Source organism: Nomascus leucogenys, chromosome 8, assembly GCF_006542625.1.
Source record: "Nomascus leucogenys isolate Asia chromosome 8, Asia_NLE_v1, whole genome shotgun sequence".
NCBI classification, from domain to species: Eukaryota; Metazoa; Chordata; class Mammalia; order Primates; family Hylobatidae; genus Nomascus; species Nomascus leucogenys.
Window position 1 is genome coordinate 100017657 of NC_044388.1, and position 19303 is coordinate 100036959.

At 40.6% G+C, this 19303-nt stretch overlaps 1 protein-coding gene across 5 annotated transcripts in view; it reads right to left on the reverse strand.

The window, feature by feature from the left end:
- The window catches only part of DENND1A (DENN domain containing 1A), a 544738-nt gene that overhangs the window by 498861 nt on the left and 26574 nt on the right, over positions 1-19303 (reverse strand). For all 5 annotated transcript variants that reach the window (XM_030817797.1, XM_012509181.2, XM_030817793.1 and 2 more), the window contains exon 2: positions 1945-2015. In XM_030817797.1, the coding sequence (XP_030673657.1) occupies positions 1945-2015 (71 nt within the window). The remainder of the gene's footprint in view (positions 1-1944; positions 2016-19303) is intronic.

Here is a 19303-nt window from a genome sequence, read left to right on the forward strand (position 1 = left end):
AGATGGCTGAAATAGGAAGTAGTATAAATGCTATTCACTTTGTTCATTCTTCCATTTCATCTGTACCTTTCAGATTTTGTTCATATTAAAAAATTAATTTTAACTTTGGAGAAAAAATCCTAGAGCACTGAAAGGAAAAAACATTAGCAACTGTAGAAATAAGAAAATGTTTTGTCCTTAAGTTTATTGTCAAATCACAGCCACTGTCGAATGGTAACTCTGTCAAGTCAGCCTATGAAGTGCTCCTGCATATACACACCTGGAAACAGAGAATTCCCTTTGAAACCCAATGGTCTCCATGTACAATAAGAGACATAACTTAACACAGATGCTAACGTTCTACTTCCAGGACAAGCATAAATTTGTAATGTGTTTCACAGCCTTCATTAGATAATCCAAAAAGTAGAGCACGGTTAGTCACACATTTACTTTAAAGGAAAACTCATTCATTTTCATCAACAACTATTGGTGACATTGTGCAAAGCCCTGCAGGTGACATGAAGAGATGTGTACAGCATGGTCACTACCCTCAAGATGGCAACTTAGCAGACCAAAGAGGACTTAAGACAAAAATCCTGGCTATCACACTGTAGCTACATGATTTTGGTAAGTTACTTCACCTCCCTGGGATTCTATTTTCTCATGGGTATAATGAGGATGCCACCCAACTACCTTTAAAGGTTGCAATGTAACGAATGACACCATATTATGTCCAGCATATAGAATAACAACAGGTACTCAATGAAAGGTAGCAAATAATGTTTACAATTATTACAATCTAATTAAAATAACAGAACACATGCCCAAGGCTGTGAAGCCAGTTAAGAGCCTTACTACCATTGGAATCCTGATTACTCCAAGTTTCTAATCCAAGTAGATTCACTGTCTCTATACACCAAATAATATTAATATAGACTGGGTGCGGTTGCCCACGCCTGTAATCCCAGCAGTTTGGGAGGCCAAGGCGGGTGGATCACCTGAGGTCGGGAGTTCGAGATCAGCCTGACCAACATGGAGAAGCCCTGTCTCTATTAAAAATACAAAATTAGCTGGGCATGGTGGCACATGCCTGTAATCCCAGCTACTCGGGAGGCTAAGACAGGAGAATCACTTGAACCCGGGAGGCAGAGGTTGCGGTGAGCCGAGATCACGCCATTGCACTCCGGCCTGGGCAACAAGAGCAAAACTCCATCTCAAAAAAAAAAACAATAATATTAATATATGCAGGTGTTTTTGTGGGTGGACCAAGAGTCCTAAACATACCTTTGGCAAAATGTATCACTCTCTTAGGCACCAAGAAAAAGAACACTAGATCATATGGTTATTTTTCTCATTAACCAAGAAAGATTTTAGGTTAAGAAGCGATATATGCTGCCTGCACAAGATACCCTGGTCTTTCCTAGGACCCCCTTTTCCAGGAACACATATCCAAATTAGCCCAAAAGCTAAAGCCAGAGGAGGTGTTTCCTTCAACTAATTTTCAACCTTCTTTTGCCAGCAGACATAAAATTTACTAAATTAAGTCCAAGCATCTCCTTCTAGATTAGTGGCAGAGAATTTCCTTTATATTATTTTGTATCCTATAATCTAATTCTACCATTAGATTGGTAGACTAGAGGTGAAGCCCTGCTCATTAGCAAGGTGACAATATTTCACACTAAATAGTTGACTTCCAGGCATCTGTGAAAGATGCAAACCAAGACCCAATGATTACAATGAATAAAGCCATACTTCAAGCCTATTATGCTTGAACTCTTAATTCAGACTATTCACTGTGTTTTCATTCTCCATTCTTCCTAGGATAATGTGGGCATGAATAAAAGGAAAAAGGCACTTAAACATAAAGACAAATAACAATTTACTCATATTCACATCTTATCTCATGTGCATGGCTATCTCAAACAATAAGTAACACACCATATCATAATCAAACATGTAAAGTACCTGAAAGAGTGCCACCTGTCCTGGGATAGGCCACTTCAACATATACTTCAAATGTGGTCTCTGGATTCTGCCTACAAAAGAAATAGATCATGATTACTGACAAAGATTGAGGCAGCATATTCATTTTTGAGACAGTGTCTCACTCTGTTATCCAGGCTGGAGTGCAGTGGCATGATCTTAGCTCACTGCAACCTCTGCCTCCTGGGCTCAAGTGATTCTCCTGCCTCAGCCTCCCAAGTAGCCTGGATTACAGGAACACACCACCACACCCGACTAATCTTTTGTATTTTAGTAGAGACGGGGTTTCACCTCGTTGGGCCAGGCTGGTCTCACTCTGTCATCCAGGCTGAAGTGCAGTGGCACAATCTCAGCTCACTGCAACCTCTGCCTCCCAGGTTCAAGCGATTCTCCTGCCTCAGCCTCCCAAGTAGCCTGGATTACAGGAACACACCACCACACCCGACTAATCTTTTGTATTTTAGTAGAGACGGGGTTTCACCTCGTTGGCCAGGCTGGTTTCAAACTCCTGACCTCAAGTAATCCACCCGTCTTGGCCTCCCAAAGTGCAGGGAGCCACTGCACCCGGCCAATAGTTCATAAATTTTTAAAAGATCACAGAACAGAATGTTAACGGTTAAGTCTGGATAATAAGAATATTGTAGTTATATTTTTACATTTTCTCTTTAATTTCAAAACTACCATAAAAAGATGTTTCCAGATGAAATAAAAATCATTTAGCAGAAGAAAATGTACTTTCAAATATCTGTAACTTAATTCTATTTTAAATCTGACAACAAACATGAGGTAAGAAACTTTCTGAGTTGCCTAATCATGCCTAAGGATTTATTTACATCAAATAAATACTATTAATATGCCCAGTGGCATCTACTTTTCAAAATAACAATCTCAGTTATCTCATTTCATCGTTGTCATAATCCTGAGAGATAGGTATGTCAGGATTACTCCAACCATACAAATGAGCAACCTCAGGCAAAGGGAGTCTAAAGTGACTTGTCTAGAAACATGGCCAGGGCCAGAACTCATGCCTCCTGTTCCTCAAATCCTATTTCACTTGATTCTAGGATGAACTGTTTCCCCCCACATTTTCACATCTCTTACAACTGATAGCATTTTACAATTCTAAGAGCCAGCATTTTTTTCTTTCTTAGTAATACCTTAAAGGCTTATATTATAAATAATGGCATTTTACACTCAGTAAAAAATGGTAATACTCTCTCTACTTCTTTAGGAGGGGAAAGAAAAATATGTGTGTTGTGAATCAGGAATCTACTTATTTCGGGGGTGTAAAATCGTCATTTCTGCCCCAAAGAGAAACATGGGCTTTTGCTTTCAAGTGTCTGTAGCAAAGACCTGGCTGCTCTAAAACTCAAGGTATTTAAATATACCTTGTCAAATTGAGTTATTTTTAAAATCAGACATTAAGTCACAGTATCTTACTTAAAAAAAATTAAGTAAACTGAAGTCTCAAGAGGACCTTAAAAAATTGTCGTGCTCTTTTTTCCCTGCAAGAGGGTACAAAATGATCTTGGCATCTTTGGCATATGGGACCAAATATTTGTGGAAAATACCATATGCAAACACCCCTTTCATTCAAAAGATCTTAAGGTAGAACATCTGATGAAAGAAAGGGAAGTTCAAAGGTCATCTTTCATGAGTAATAGGTAGTATAATCTGAAGAGCATCAGGAAGATTCTCTCTGAAACCTCAAAATGTCTTTCTTAAGCCTAGTTTGCAACTGGCTGAATTTCATCTCAGAATTTCATTCCTTTCCTTTGGATTCATATAACAGCCTTCAAAGTGTGTTCTTCAGGACCCTAGGACTTCATGGAGGTTCTTTAGAGCTTCCCACATTTTTACTCAAGTTTCTATTTTTAATTTATTTTTATGCATTTTAAAAATTGAAATAAAATGAGCATGCAAAAGTGTTATATCCAAACTTTAAAATACGGGGACACCAACACATTATCCTGTACCACAGGGTGTTTTATACAGCCCTGCTATCTAAGTGAAAAATCGCCTAATGTATATACTCATTGTTTCTGCTGCTGCTTCCTTTCTCTAACATACTCCAATCAGGCTTCTGAACCCACCACGCCACTGAAACAAGTTGGTCAAGGTAACCACAGACCTCTGCATTGCTAAAATGTATTTAAATGCTCAATTCTCAGTGCTCATCTCACTCGGCCTGTCAATAGCATTTGATAGTTGATCCACTTGCCCTCCTCCTTGAATGTCTTTCTTCTCTTGCCTTCCAGGACGTTGCTCTCTGTTGATCCTCTTCCTACCTCACTGGCTACTCCTTTGCGAATTCCTTCTCAGGTTAGCTCTCCTACTGTCCCTGTCTACACTCATTGCTTAGATGATCTCATTCAGTCCCTGGGCTTTCATTACCATGCATACAAGCCCCAGTCACATCTCCAACTTGACTACTTCTTCCCTGACTCCAGACTCCCTTATCCAGCTGCCTACTCAACATCCCCACTGGGCCAGGCATGGTGGGGGATGCCCAGCTACTGGAGAGGCCAACGCAGGAGGATTGTTTGAGGCCAGGAGTTTGAGGCCAGCCTGAGCAACATAGCAAAACCTTGTTTCAAAAAAAAAAGAAATCCCATTTGGGCATCTAAGAAGCATTTCTAATTTAACGTATCATATTTTTCTCCCTCAAACCTGCATTTCCTGAACTCTACTAGTTGCTGAGACTAACAAAACTTAATGTCATCCTCGACTCCCCTGTTTCATATGCCATAGTCAACCAATCAGAAATTTCTACTGATTCTACCATCAAAGTATATCCAGAATCTCAACATTTCTCAACACCCCCAAATACAACCATCCTTGATAGATCACTATCACATCACCTCGATTACTGCAGCACCCTCCTAACGGGTCTCCCTTTCTTCCTTGCCCCTCTATAGAGTCAGATCACAACACTGACAGACAGTAATCCTTTTATTCTGAAGTTCAGGTTATGTCACTTCTTTGCTCAAATCTCCTAAAAGTTCCCCACACCACTCAAAGTCAAGTCAAAGTTGTAGTCCTGGAGCTGGACATTGATAATGGTTGCCCCACAATATGAATATACATAATACCTTTGAACTGTACACTTGAACGTGGTTAAGATGGGAAGTCTTATGTGAAATTTACCACAATTTAAACAAAAAAACAGCAACAACAGAAAAAGAAGGTGGCAGTCCTTAGCAATGCCTACAAAGTCCTACATGATCTGGCCTCTGCCTACCTGTCCAACTTCATATCATACCTCTCTCCCCTTGCCCACTGAACTCCAGCCACAATGACCTTCTTTCTGCTCCTCAAACACACCAAAGAGAAGTCCCATCTTACAGTCCTTTATATTGATCTTCACACAGGTGGCCCTTCTTGGCACTGAAAACAGCTTATATTTGGCCTCCTCAGAAAGACCTTCCCCAACACACACTCTATCACCTAACTGTAATTCTCCACATTATACCTGTCATAATCTTGGTTTACAGTCAGTCTCCTTTCTCTAAATGTAAGCTGCTGGAGAGCAGGGATCTTGTCTATCATGTCAAGGAGTGTTTCCCTGGTGCCTGGGCAGTGACTGGCACATAGCCAGTGCCACCTAAATACTGGGTAGAAGGCATAAAGAATAGAGTTGCCTTCCTGAGGTCTAAAAGATTTCAATAAATGATGGGTGTGATCATCCGGTTCCATGATTCTCAAACTTTAGCAAGTACTATTGTCACCTGGAGGGCTTAACTAAAAGATTTCAGTTCCCATCCCCAGAGTGTCTCAAGTGGGACCCGAGAATTAGTATTTCTAACAAGTCTCCAAGTCATCCTGATGCTGCTGGACCCATGACCATACTTTAAGAACTACCAGTTAAGTATAATTCTTCCAAATAATTTAGAATATACATCATAAACATAGGGGATACCACAATAATCCATTATTTCAATAGTGCTTTTGCAATAAAAGATAAATTTCAAAGAAAAAAGGCATTTGTGGAAACAAGGAAGGTTATTCCTCTTCTTCTACCACTATCCGTAGTTACTGCCTCACTCTAATGAGTCATAATAAAGCCACCTAATATTCTTACTTAGTTCAAACAGCTGGCAGAGTTCTATTCCATTACATGGAGCCAAGGATTATGACAGTCTCAAAAACAAAAAAAGAGCTAAAATGCTAAGAACAAATTGGTCTATAATTATAAGTTATGGTCATGCTTATCCATGATCATTTCCATGTTGCCTTATGGAAGAGGTGGTGAGTAATGTTGTGACAAGTTATGTAACATATCAACAAATATACATCAGTTATTTTAAGGGCCAGGGAAGCCAACGCAGATAGAAGCATTCTCTACTTCTCTGCAAATCAAAAAAAAAAAAAAAAAAGTGCCTCCTCTAAATGCAAATAGCCAAGCAACCCCCTTAGTTGGTATTTTCATTAAGCCTGTAAACAATTAAGATTATAACAATTTCCAGAGGCTCTCTGCGACCACCTTGAGATTGCTTATCCCTCCATTACTCTTCAGGATGTTTAATATTTTTAACTTCCTGGCTAAAGGAACTGAAAATCCTATTTCTGTCCTATTAACACTCACTGCTAATTTGGTACATGTAATGATGCTGAGAATGCCACATTCAGAGCCAATTTTCCAATATGGACCCAAGTTTTCCCAGAACACTTCATGATACATCTTAAGATATTACTATGGAAATGTCCTGGTTCTGCCATGATATCCCATTATTAATTGCCTCATTCTCCTACAACCCTGCCCACCTGCCAAGCATTTTTTTTTTGCCTCCCACCCCCCCATCTTCTTCAGTCTTGCATCCTACAATCCAGCCATATAGATCTACTTGTAGCTCTCTAAGCAAACCATGCATGCATGCCCTAATTCTAGGACAATTATACCATTTCCATACAGCTAACACCACTTACTGCTTCCTATGTGCCAGCCATGATCCTAAGCACTTCACATGCATTACCTCAGTTAGTCTTCAACAACCCCACGGGTAATACTACTCCCGGTTTAGAGATGAGGACACTGAAGCTCACAGAGAATAAATCGGCCAAAGACAAAATGACCAAGCAGCAGAATCGGCATGGAACTAACTCCAAAGACAATAACCACTTTACTATTCTACATTATTCAATTGTTTTTTTGCCAAGAACAGTCTTTCCAGGCTTTTTCACTTGACAAACTCAGGCACTTTCTCTTCTCTAGGAAGTATCATTGTTCAACAACCCTCCCATCTCCTGCCTGACCTGCGAGTGCGCGCACATGCGCGCACACACACACACACTCTCTCTCTCTCTCTCTCTCACACACACACACAGCCTAGACTGGGTTAAGTGCCCCACCTCTACGCTCCCAAGGCACTCTGTGCTTCCCACTCTCCAGGCTCTCACCATATTCAACCCTGGTACAATTACAATTACCTGGGGGGCTTTTAAAAATCCTGATGCCCAGTCTATATTGCAGACCAATTAAATCACAATCTCCAGGCACTGATACTTTTTAACTCCTAAACTTATTCCAAAGTACAGCCAAGGTTGAGAACCACTGGTGTGTCTCAGATAAAATATAATACATTCTTCCCCACTAGACTGGCAACTCCTTGAGGGTACCAACTGTGTCTTCTCATAACCCTAGTCTGACACCTGGCTCAATAAATGTTTCATGAATGAGTTTTCCTCCAACATCTGACACGTTTCCAGCTCCCACTAATCACTTCTCTTTCTCTGACGAGAGGTAATTTACAGAATACACACTGGTTACACCTATTACTCTGTAAAGATGTTTTCCTTTGGAGTAAAAGTTCTCAATAAGTCACACCTGCTGACAACAGCCTCGGCTCTTAAATACTGAAAAAATGACAAATACAAACAGCTAAAACGTTTTTGAAAGAAGGGAGGTCTGCTCAGTTTTTGCTTCTGGGAGAATGAAGGCTGAGAGTAAGCCAATAAAGCATTTCTATTCAAGATCTCTCTGCTGAACACAGTTCTCAGTGATTCACCGGAAGGGTCATGCTCAGTGCTCAGGATCATGTTCTTTTTTTTTTTCTTTTCTTTTCTTTTTTTTTTTTTGAGATAGTCTCACTCTGTTGCCCAGGTTGGAGTGCAGTGGCATGATCTCAGCTCACTGCAACCTCCGCCTCCCGGGTTCAAGTGATTATCCTGCCTCAGCCTCCCAAGTAGCTGGGATTACAGGCACCCGCCATCATGTCCAGGATTTTTGTAATTTTAGGAGAGATGGGGTTTCACCATGTTGCCCAAGCTGGTCCTGAACTCTTGACCTCAAGTTATCTGCCCGTCTCAGCCTCCCAAAGTTCTGGGATTACAGGCATGAGCCACCACACCCAGCCAGGATCATGTTCTCAAAATGATTAAGTACACTCAGCTTGAAGCCATGAAATAAACGAAGGCTTTGACAATATTTAGGCAGCAGCAAAGCTTAATGACTTTTTTTTTTTTTTCAAGGCATCATGCTATTGATCACTCTGCTGGATCATCAGCTTTTAATTAGGATCTACTTTTCCTCAATTACGATATATGAGATTAGGAGAAAAATGTAACATTAACTCCTCATAAAATCAATCTGTGCTGCATATGGTAACCATGCCACAATGGTAGGCCCTAGTCCTTTTAAGGGTAATTTAGAGCTATAGACCTGAAACAAAACAGTTATTAGGACCCCTTACTCATTTCACGGCCTTCAAAACTTCAAACCAGCTTCAGCGCAGTGTTTCCTTAGTTACAAACTTATATAATGAAGGGGCTGAGGTGTACTGTTTAAAAATTCATACCAATTGAACTGTCTTAAACTTGACAACATGGCCAAAAGAAACTGTATACACTTCAGAACAAACTAGCAAACATCACCTAATAAACATTGATTCCTTTAAGCTAGACAAACAAGCAAAAAGGTAGTGTTAAAATTTCCAACAAGTCTCCATTTGTTTCACTGGACTCTGAAATTAAAGCCTTTTTTTCCAGGCTGAAAACATTGTATCAAAGACTGCTTTCTAGCCCACAACAAGTTAACACCTCCATAGGAGAATGCAGTCATTGTTGAGACTTGTTAGAAAATTAACTTAGTTGTGTAATTACACAAACAAGTCATTTCAAGACTACACTTAACTCTTCATTTCTAATAATGTTCTCAGGATCAGATTAATGAAGATACACAGATATTGCTACGAAAAGAGTTAAAAAGGTTTACCTTCCATATATCCCTACGGGAAGATTCTTAAGCCTCTAAGTGCAAGCAAGGTAACTGGAGGAGGGTTAGCTGCATTCCAAGCAGAGAGACAAAGCCTGAACACCCCTCAGCAACGTGCAGTACAACACACAGTGTTAATAAGTTGTCTCATATGCTGAGCTGCAGTTTAAAATCTAGGCTTTACCCATTAAGGGCATTTGCAAAGGTGATATTTATCTCATTATCAATAAACATTTTTGACCTTAAAAAAATGTAAAAACCTCCCCTTCCCTTTCTGAACAGTTTAGTCCTAAACCTGTTAGGTAGGCAGAGTGAGGTAGATGTTCACGCTGGTGACAGCCCAGTGTGAGATGTCAGAGCCTGTGCAGGGCAAGGAAGGTGTCCCTATGAAGGGGTAATGTCCATGCTGAGGGATGGCCTGGCATAAGATGCACAATCCAACTGGATGAGGAAGACATCTACTCAGGGAACAACCTGGTGTGGGAAGTCAGAACCTGAGTGGGGTGGAAGGGTATTCACGCACAGCACAGCTGGGCCTGGGGTGTTGAAGCACAGGCAGAATGAGGGGGTACCCATGTGAGGGTATCCCAAAACAGGGTGTCAGAGCTGCAGAGGGTGAGGAGCGTGTCTAAGCATTAGGGCCCCCGAGAATGGAGGCCAGTGCCCAAGCAGGCATGAGGAGATCGTCCATGTCGGGTAGGAGGCAGCTGCCCAGAGTGAGGGGGAGTCAGAGCCCAAGCAGGGCAGTGGGGCAGGAGGTATGGAGAACCACCAGCAAGGCCTTGTGATGCCAAGAAAGCAAGGTGAAGGAGGAGGCGAGCATGCACACAGGGTGGGGGTGAAGGGGCCGTGTGCCTAATCTGAACCCAAGGCTACTTGGAAGACATGGGGAGGGCTGGTTTCTTACAGTTGAAGTTAACAGAAAACCAACACGACTTCTACAAAGTTGGATTTGAACTGAAGATATTAGTATGTGCTCAAGGTATATATATATATATATAAAACTTGATAGAAAAATAAAGCGTAAATGTAACCTGACTTTTCACATGCACACGTATTTCCCAGCTCTGGCTACTGGGAGGGCCTGGGAGCAGCAACACCCCAACAGCAATGAGCACAACTAACTCCCAGGCCTTGGTTTCTAAATACAATTCTCCTCTAAAAGGAACCAGGGCTCCTTGGAGAAATAGCTGATTCTAGCACTAAGACAGGGAACATGCTAGATGAACTTGGAACATTTTTTGTGCCAGGAAGCAAAGAAGTGCTCAAAGAATGATGGGGATACGTTGAAAGGACATGGGAGCAAACCTGAAAGGGCTTCCACTGGCCAAATCTGGGGCAATCTGAGCATCCAAATCAGTAAGGATATTAACAGATTTGGACCCATCAAATAAAACAAGAAGCCATGAGTTCATATGTGTCTAAATAAGAGAATAAACTGAAAAGTTTAATGAGAAATGGTATATTTACATAGTTTCAAAGTACCTCCCCCACAAAATACTGAATACAAGGGAGAAGAGAGTAACTTTCAATGTAGAAGTTTGGCAAAAACCTAGTCAAGTCAAAGTGATCACCATCAGTAATGGAAGAAACTGCTGGACCGCAAAGAGCAGGACACAGCATCACTGCTGCAATATTCCTGTCGGAGACGCTACACCTGAAGAAACATCAGACAAAACCAAATGGAAGGACCTTTTAGAAAATATCTGGCCTTAATCTTCAAAAGTGTCAACGTCACGAAAATCAAGGAAAGGTTGAATATCTCTTCCAGACTAAAGGAAACTAAAGAGAAATGACAACTAAATGCAATGTGTGATTCTTTTGCTGTAAAGGATGTTATTGGGACCACTAGTGAAACCTGAATGCAGTCTTAGGATTAGACGTAGTAACAAATTGCCATTAACTTGCTGATTTTGATGTCTGCATTGTGTTAGAGGGGAGAATAACCTTGTTTGTAGGAGAAGCACACTGGAATAGTCAAGGGTGATGAGGCATCAGGTCAATACTGTGCTTTAAACTGTGTGTGTGTGTGTCTGTGTCTGTGTGTGTGTGTGTATTTTAAGTTCTTTATACTGTACTGCCAACTTTTCTATAAGATTCTAGTTCCTGGAAAAATATTTTTTAAAATCATTCATTAAATACCAATTTCTCTGACCTTCCTTTTATCAAGACTTTCTCACAGGAATGACATGTGGTTCTATGGAAAGAACCCCAAACTAAACATCAGGAGGCTTGGGTTCAAATCCCAGGTAGATCCCTTACTTGTTAAATGGACAAGCCATTTAACCTTTCAGCTTCCTCCTGTCAAGATATATACCTGCCCTGCTCATCTCAAAAGTTGTTTCAGGGATCAAATAAGAGAAAAATGAGAAAGTGCTTTGTAAACTAAAAGATGTTAAACTAATGTACAGGGTATTATCACGTATCATATAAAAATAAAATGGCTTCACCTTACCAATAATAGGCTTTATAAGTAATCAACATATTACTGTGTATTTCAAAGACTCAAAACCATTAAGCTTTCAAATACCGTTACTAAAAGCAATCCAGAAAATAGTGAACTATCCAAATAGAAACATTAGTCTAGGCAATAAATAAAGGGATTTTAAGAACAAGGGATTGATTGTGCAGTCAGAAAGAAATTCTCATTTTACCAAAACTGAAGAAGAAAAAGTCTCTCCTCTACAGAGGAAAAAAAATACTGAATAAATGCAATGTATAAAAATCAAAAGAGGCTGGGAGTGGTGGCTCATACCTGTAATTCCAGCACTTTGGGAGGCCGAGGCAGGCAGATCACCTGAGGTCAGGAGCTCAAGACCAGCCTGGCCAACATGGTGAAACCCCGTCTCTACTAAAAATACAAAAATTAGCCAAGCATGGTGGCACACGGCTGTAATCCCAGCTACTTGGGAGGCTGAATCAGGAGAATCGCTTGAACCTGGAAGGCAGAGGTTGCAGTGAACCAAGACTGCGCCATTGCACTCCAGCCTGGGCAACAAGAGTGAAACTCCATTTTGGGAAAAAAAAAAAAAAATTCAAGAGTCCATGGATGTGCAACTTATGCCCCTCAGTCAGTAATAAAGTGGACGTCTGTAAAATATTTTATGGTTACCTTAGAACTCATATGTTTCTGAAGCTGATTGTCAAAACCTTGTCAGGTAATAAGATGGTGGTATTTTCCTTGTTTTACAGTAAGGGAAACTGAGGCCAGGAAGTGGTAGAACTCCAACTGAACCCTGGTTTTAAGATTCCAAAACCCGTGCCTTTTCCACCACAACATGTTGCCTGTCCAAAAATTACTCACACCTGTTTAGAGTGGCTGGGGAAATGGTGGGCCACAGACTTCTCTGAGGAGGTCATGAAAAGCTTCACCATCTCCCCAGAAAAATGTGCTTAAATGGAATTTTTTTACATAAAAATGTCAAGGGGTTCATGAAGCTATTTATGGAGAAATATGCAACAAGAACCCCTTGCTTCATTGATGACTTGCTTTTATGTTCTTTCTTATTTAACCCTGCCGCCAAGCCTGTGAGAGGAAGGTTATTACCATTACCCCATCTAAGAAGAGTAGATATTCTGCAGAAGACCAAGTCACTTCTAAACCTTGTTAACATGTACTAAACACTTAAATATGTGTCGGATATTTTTCTAAGCACTTTTCATCTATTATTTCACTTAACCTTCCCAACAACTCTATGAAAGAACTACTATTACCATCATTCTCATTTTACAGATGAGGAAACTGAAATACAAGTTCAGAAGCTTGTCCAAGTTCACACAGCTTGTAAGAGATAGAGCTGGAATTTGAACTCAGAGAATGTGGCTCTAGAGTCTATATTCTTGAATTTTTAAAATCAATTTTATACCTCCAACATATAATTGTATCCTCACAATTATATGTATGCTAATATACATACACTAAAATGCACTCATTGTAAGTGTCTAGTTCAAGGAACTTGGGCAACTGCATACACCCATGTAACCCCTATTCCACTAATTTTTTTTAAATGAACCTTATTATAGGCCCAATTGTTTTTCTCCTCCACACACCCTTCAAAAACCATAGTGTCTGGCTGTTGTGTTAGCACCTAAGGGCAACTGAAAAGGCCTTCAGAACAGTGAGCTCAGGTTCTCAACACTCCTTGAGTAGTCCTTTGAGCCATCCAGAGAGCTCACACCCTGACTTCAGGAAGATCCAGAATTACAGAGTGGTGCCTTCCCCATGTCTCCCAAAAGCACTGAGCTCCTCTCTCCTTCATGGTCCCGAGTTCCCTTTTCTGACAAGAACTTGCCTCTCCCTCTGCCACTGCTCCATTTGGACCTTAGTGAGTTGTCATCATAGATCACAGTCACCATGGAACTCGTGCTCTTAACAACATAACGCACACTATACTGACTCAGAGTCTCAAATCACCTAGAAGTTTTTTAAATCAGGTTCGCAAGTTCTACCACTGGAGACTGATTCACTACATAGGAAATAAAGCCCAGGTATCTATTTTCTGAAAAGTGATTTTGATAATCTATTGATCTATGAACCTATTTTCCTAAGTGATTCTGATCAGTTGGATTTTGGAACTATTATAAAAGAACAGTAGTTCTTCTCAATGTGCCAAGATGGCAGACAACCTAGAAATCGTGAGACTCTTTAGAAGACCTTGAAATATACACTTTAATAATAATAAATAAAATTGTACTAAATCAGATACCATCTTATACAGGCAGTAGCAGGCTATGAAAAATTTAAATAAGTGTATAACAAATTTACTGGAATCTCACGTCCAGCAGAGATGGAGTAACATGGACCACATTTACCCTTCCATCTGAAACAACCAAAATTCCATTGATCCATCCATCCTTCTCTCGAACAATGTTTTTCAAGAGACTGGAGAACAGACAACAAAGCACAGTGATCCCTGAGAGAAGTAAACAAGTAAGCTGAGCCCTCTGATGCCCCAGCTCACCACTTTGAGAGTTTCCAGACTATGGTGCAAGGAGGGGGGACCTAAGCAAAGCCCAGCAAACACCTGGAGCCGAGAGACAGAGCTAAGCGTCCAGGGAAACCAAGGCAGTTGAGTTTGCAGCACAGAGTGCTGGAGTGAAGAGAGCTGCACAGAGAAAGAACTCCAGATGTCTGCAAGAGCCCCCTCAAGTATATAGCTAAGTACTGATTAGCATGTGTATGTGAGGAAATAACTTAAGCCTGCACAAAGAACCAGCAAAAAAGATTACAGGTAGCAGCGGCTGGTACTCACACAGGGTTAGAAATAATGCCTATTCCCCCCAGCTGAAGTGGAAAACTCATGTTCATGGTGCATTGGATAGAGTACACAATAGAGTATTATCTTAGAAATGAGGAATACAATTCTAGGTTGCCTAGTCTAGCCTTAGACTGAGCACAACTCCAATCCCACTTAACAAACCTTAAAAAGCAAGACTCGGAAGGAACATGTTATTTCAAGGTAACATAGACAAAACATAAGAAACAATGGTTTTCAGGACATTAGGCAACAAAGTGCAGCAATGCCTTGAAAGATGGAAAAAAATGAAGTGAGCCTATGACTGCCTCAGATTACTCCCCTGAGGAAACCCAAGAATATTTATAAGAATACAAAAACAGAGGGAGAGCATCAGGGTAAATAGCTAATGCATGTGGGGCTTAATACCTAGGTGATGGATTGACAGGTGCAGCAAACCACCATGGCACACATTTACCTATATAACAAACCTGCACATCCTGCACATGTATCCCAGAAGGTAAAATAAAATAATATCCCAGCACTTTGAGAGGCCAAGGCAGATGGATCACTTGAGGTCAGGAGTTCAAGACCAGCATAGTGAAACCCTGTCTCTACTAAAAATACAAAAATTAGCCGGGTGTGGTGGTGGGCACCTGTAATCCCAGCTACTCAAGAGGCTGAGGCAGGAGAACTGCTTGAACCTGAGAGGCAGGGGTTGCAGTGAGCCGAGATCGCGCCACTGCACTCCAGTCTGGGTGACAGAGTGAGATGCCGTCTTAAAAATAATAAGAATAATAAATATAAAGAACAAGAATAAAGAATAAGAATAAAGAATGGTCTGGGCATGGTGGCTCCTGGCTCACTGGCCCACTATATGTACAGAATTATATGTTTTAAAAAAAAAAAGGGATTCAAAGAGCATTGTACAAACAAAACAAGATAAACATTTAAGATAGGTATGATTATCATCCAGTTTACCAATGAAGAAACTAAGGAACAGATCAGTTAAAGTCAAACATTTAGGAAGTAAGACAGCTGGGACTAGAACCCAGGCAGATTTGGCTCCAGAGTCCATGTCCCTAACTACTATGCTACAGCTCAGCATGCCACTGCATAGTTTAAAAAAGAAAGACAAAAACACAATGCAAACCTCAAAGGCTTCCAAATGCATTCAGGAGTTAAAAAATAGTCACTAGCAGGACATGCAATGCAAGACTATTTGCAATTTAGCCTCAGTGAGACCAGACCCATCAGCTGCATCTGCCCACCACCCCCTACCAACCCACATGCCCCCCACATTTTAGTCATGTTAATCTTATCATCAGGTCTCAATCACTTACATGCCTTGTATATTAATTTGTCACTTATTGCACTATTTCAGAGGGGCTGGGCACTGTGCTAAGCTTAATTTTATATGCAGTACCTCGCTTTACCCACATGACATACTGTGAGGGAGGGAGGATCTACAGCACTTTACAAAAGTAAGAATCTTCTAGAAATTGAATTGCTTGCCCAAAGACAAATATCTAGTAAGTGGCAGTGTATGAACTCAAGCCCAGGTCTGTTCTTACTTCAAAGGGCATGCTCTTTATCATAATTTCCCCACCTAAAATGTGTTCCATCTCCTAACAATGTCCTATCTATTCAAGATGCATCTAGAACAGTGCTTGGCAAGTAGTAGGCACTTAAGAGAGATTTGCTGAATGAATGGAAAGTGAATGAACAAACGCCTCCTCCTCTCTGGAGGCTTCTCTCACCCCCTTACAAAGCTCAGTTGCTTTCTCCACACCGTCACAAAACTGGTTTCAAAGCCCTATTATAAGGCTTCCCAGGTGGTATTCTATGCTTTCTACTTATATGTACATATTACCTACTACACTGGGAACTTTGTTTCACTTCACCTCTGTATTCCCAGACCCCTAACAAAAGGCCTGGTAAACAAGCGCTTGGTGAATTTGTTAACTGATTGAAATTCCCTGAGGAGGAGAGAGATGAGTGACTCATGATTCACATTAAAACTTCTTTTTCCTCCAGAAGTAAACAACGTTAAGAAATGTGATATACTCAAATGTGTGCTCTATAAATATTGCTAGGTTTCAACCATCATCCGAGGTATCTAAATTTAACTCATTCAACACATATTTATGAGTAATCTAAATACACACAGATAATGGCTCCTAAGGAGCTTACAACCAAGTCAAGGAGACAAAACATAAAATGTAAACAGTCAAACATTGGCTGTTTGAAATCAATAGAAATAAATGACTGGCTGCCATGAATTGATGAAACAAAATGCTGTGGGTTTGCAAATTGAAGACATCATTCTGAGCTAAGGTTGTGGTCCTGATTATCAGCGGATAGGATGCAATGAGGCTTTTTCTAATCAGCAGCAAAATGAGAAAAACGGAGACAATACAGTGTGCTTTCCATATAAAGATATTTAATTCAATTATAAAAACTATCCTTAATTGGACATCATATTCCTCCTGCATTTTAGATATGAAAATGTAATTTCTTTTCAAAAATAATGGTGACAGGAGATGATCATTTTGACGTAACTCCACAAAATTTGTTTTTACGTCTGTACTTTAAAATGTTCCAAACATTTGGGAACCAGTGAGCTACAGCATTCAAGAGAAGCACCATGAAGAGGTGAAACTTGATTGTTCACATTGCAGAATGAACTGAGTTTGGCTAGGTGGAGAGGAGTGGGGGGATTTTAAACAGGGGACACATGCTGAGCAAAGTACAGAGGTATGAATGTTCACGCAGAGGCTGGAGAATGCTAGCAGAATCACCCTGATTGAAACTTGGAAACACTGCAGCTGCAAGTTCCTTTTTTTTTTTTTTTTTTTTTTTTTAAGAGACAGGGTGTTGCCATATTGCCTGGGCTGGAGTGCAGTGACTATTCACAGCCATGATCATAGCACACTGCACCCTTGAACTGCCAGCCTCAAGCAATCCTCCTACTTGAGCCTCCCTAGGTGCTGGGACCATAGCTGCATGCCACTTGCAAATTCCTAAGTACCCTTCAGATCCTCCACTGAAAACTATAAATAATGGTTTTTTTCCATCTTCTCAAATAAATACACTGATGAGCTTGCAAGAAAATAACAAAGATTCGGTCAGGTGTGGTGGCTCACACCTGTAATCCCAGCACTTTGGAAGGCCAAGGCGGGTGGATCACTTGAGATCAGGAGTTCAAGACCAGCCTGGCCAACACAGTGAAGCCCCATCTCCACTAAAAATACAAAAAATTAGCCGGGCATAGTAGCATGTGCCTGTAATCCCAGCTACTTGGGAGGCTGAGGCCAGAGAATCACTTGAACCCAGGAGGTGGAGGTGGCAGTGAGCCGAAATTATGCCACTGCACACCAGCCTGGGTGATAGAGTGAGACTCTGACTCAAAAAAAAAAAAAGAAAAAGAAAAACAGAAAAGAACAAAGATTCAGACACAGAACTAAGTGAAGACAAGAACCTAACAGGGTTACCAAAACACAAAAACTCACTTTCTCCTTGAAGATACTTATATAGTCCAATGCATGCTCCATTCTCCCAATCTAAGGGGCTCAAGGAATTCAAGACAAAACGAACATTCAGCCTAAGAAGAAAAGTGTAACAGACATCCCTCTCCCACCATTTAAAGTGGGATGACCAAGGTGATGAAGAAAGAAACCCATCCACACACATACACATCTCAGGAACTGTCATAAAAACCACTAGCCTCAAAACTCAGCACTGAGAAAGAAAGGGAAATTTTTCCACCAGTTCGAACACAAGCAGGCCCTCAGAAAGGACTGCTACTGAGTGGTCAAAAAAATCTCAACAGGCCGGGCATGGTGGCTCACATCTGTAATTCCAGCACTTGGGTAGGCTGAGCCCAGGAATATGAGACTACCCTGGTTAACAGAGCAAGACCCCAGCTCCAACAGGAAAAAATAAAAATAAAAAAATCAGCAGGGCATGGTGGTACACGCCTGTAGTCTTGGCTACTCGGGAGGCTGAGGCAGGATGTTAGCTTGAGCCCAGGAGTTCAAGGCTGCAGTGAGCCAGGATACTGCCACTGCACTCCACCCTGGGCAACAGAGTGAGACTCTCTGAAGACAAACAAACAAACAAAAAAACCCTCAACCCCAGAATTTAAACTGAAGTGGTCCCAAACTAAGAGTGGCTTCAGGACACTAACAAAAGAATACGTAAACCTTCTCTGGAAAAATCCACTTCAAACTCGGCTTCAAAATTTTTCTCACAGAAAGCTCCAAGAAATATGAGCTCACTGGCAAAAATCAGAAAACCCTGGGGAAACAAGGCCCATAAATAAGAACCTCAGAAATAAAAGATGGCAGAGTCAGACCTTCAGACTTCAGGTATTAGAATTATGGGAGACAGAATATGGAATATTTAATAAGCTTAAATAAATTTTAAAAAGATTTAAAATGAGTAAAGAGTAAGAAACTATGACATGACCAAGCAAAACTGAAAAAGAACAAAATATTTCTCAAAATAAGAATGAATAACTGAACGGATGACTTAAGAGTAGGAAAGATACAACCAGGGAGAGAATTCATGAACTTAAAGAAATGATACAAAGTAGACTTCAAAAAGAAAAATAGAAAATAGAAAACAAAAGCTACACAAGATAAACGCAGAAAGTAAAACATTAAGACACATCAATACTCTGGAAGAGAAGAGGATGAGACACAGCCAACAGCTGTTTTTAATACTCTAGCTATCTCTTAAGATTTCTACCTTAACTTCATTCTTGGTCTGAAAATACCAGAGAACTTTCCAGAACTAACAACAGATACACATTCACACATTTAAAAGGACCAGTGAATGCACAGCAAAATAAATAAAAAGAAATCTAGAAGTTCTGGGTCCCAGTAACAGGCAC